Source organism: Emiliania huxleyi (assembly GCF_000372725.1).
Source record: "Emiliania huxleyi CCMP1516 unplaced genomic scaffold EMIHUscaffold_3457, whole genome shotgun sequence".
In the NCBI taxonomy this organism is placed as follows: Eukaryota; Haptophyta; order Isochrysidales; family Noelaerhabdaceae; genus Emiliania; species Emiliania huxleyi.
Genome location: NW_005199396.1, coordinates 1 through 1,844, shown reverse-complemented (window position 1 = coordinate 1,844; position 1,844 = coordinate 1). Strand labels below are relative to the sequence as shown.

Genomic DNA, 1,844 nt, shown 5'->3' with positions numbered 1-1,844 from the left:
ACAACGAGGGGTACAAGGTCGACCTCGCAGAACCCCACGCTGGGCCGGGAGGATGCGATGAAGTGAATGAAATCAAGCTCTGGACGCCCCTCCTCATTATCTCCTCGCCGGGCGATGGCAACGCCTCGAGTGGCGGCACGCCCGCCTCCGTTGGCCACTCCTACGCCTTTGGCAACACCGAAGAGAAGGCCCGCCGCCTAAACATGGGCTGCAAGGCGCGCGGGCAGCCCGGCCAACCCTTCTCCCACAAGACCGGCCACGGCTACGTCAAGGCGCATCGCGGTTTCTACCACGACGCGATCTTTGTCAAGCGCAACAACTTCAACCTGCTGCTCCACGAAAACGTTCGGCGGCGGCTTCTCGCCCACCGCCGTTCTCAAACTGCGCCGCCTCGCGCGCAAAGTCGCGCGCGGCAGCGTCGACCGCACGGCCTACTCGCCCAAGTACTCGCTCTCTTTTATGTCCCACCATGCAGAGCGCATCTCTCTCTCTGTTGTGCGAGGCGTGAACCGCGCCATTCGCTCTCACCTGGCAACCCTGTCTGCACGTCTCGCGCGCGCGTGAACAGGGCTCCAGGCCCCAAATGACGTGTGAGTGTTAGATTTGTTTGGTATTGCTAAAAATCTCTCTCAGGTCTAGCCGGGCCCGATTCGTGGTACTTTTGATGTTTGCGCGCCGGATCTCGACTCCGCCGTGCTGCGGTGCGTCCCAAAGCAAAACTTGTGTCAGAGGGGCCAGATTGGCCGATTTATAACGACAAGACCGCGTCTGAAGACTATTTTGCCGCGACACCGATTCCCGGTTGAGGGCCCGCGGTTGTGGCTAGTGGAGCGTGCTGTACAATCCGAAGGCGTTCCCATGGCCTCACGGGCCCGTCGACGATCGAAAAATCAAAAAGGCCTCATTTTTTTTATGGATCCTTGGGACGGCCGCCAACTCACTCGACCTTGGTCCCCGATCGCGATTGCGACGAGACCGCCCCTGCCGTCCTCGCCGCCGCGCACCTGCTCCGCCACCTGCTCCGCCGCCGATCTCCATGTGGGCCTCCCTCACGCGCAAGCACAGCCAAGCGACCAGCCTCACCGCTGGTTCGACCGAGCAAGACCCCACCGCCTGGTCGGCCCCGCTGACGCCACCAGCGGGTCAGTACTCAATCAACCTGCGGGTGTCCCGAGAAGATGTGGCTTCTCACTGGGACAACGAGTACCCGGCCATGGTGTGGGAGAACTCGCGGCTCTCAATCACGGGCGGTGGTGTGCCCGAGGGCAGGTTGCGGCTGGCCCTACGGCTGCTCCTTGCTGCGCCGGCATGCGTGTGGGAGGCTGTCCGGTGGAACCTCGTCTGGCGCAGCCTGCTGCAGCCGGGTGTTACGAGGGACGCACTGCTCCTCGTGTGGACGTTCACTCTGCTGGCGGACCTGATGCTCCTTCCGCTGGTCGGGAGGTGGAGCGACGGGATGCGCTCGCGCCTCGGCCGGCGAAAGCCTCTCCTCGTCGCTGCTGCGGTCCTCGGCGCGCTCGCCGCGGCGTGGGTGCCAGACGCGCCACAGCTGTGTGCCTTCACCTTCCTCGCCTTTGCAGCCTGCAGCCCGCTCTTCCTCGTCGGGCACGGCTCCCTCCTCGTCGAGGTGACGCCGCTGCACCACTGCCGCGCCTCCCTCCTGGCGGGCACCGAGGCGGCGCGCGCTGCGGGCTCTCTCATCGGAATCGGCCTCCCGCTGGCGCTGGGTGTCGAACCAGCGGACGCGACGAGCCGGCTGCTGGCAGCGCTGCTGAGCATCTTGCTTCTCGCGAGCGCGGGGCTGCTCGCCGCCCTCGTGCCGGAGCGGTCCGTCGAGCTGCTCC

The 1,844-nt window shown here is 65.2% G+C and overlaps 1 protein-coding gene across 1 annotated transcript; it reads left to right on the top strand.

Moving 5' to 3' along the window:
- Positions 1-945: 945 nt before the first annotated feature.
- Positions 946-1,844, top strand: EMIHUDRAFT_460785 (hypothetical protein; the record flags this gene model as incomplete). The annotated part of the gene is made up of 1 exon (XM_005773098.1): positions 946-1,844. A coding segment is annotated over exon 1 (808 nt), but the record flags the coding sequence as incomplete, so codon positions are not given.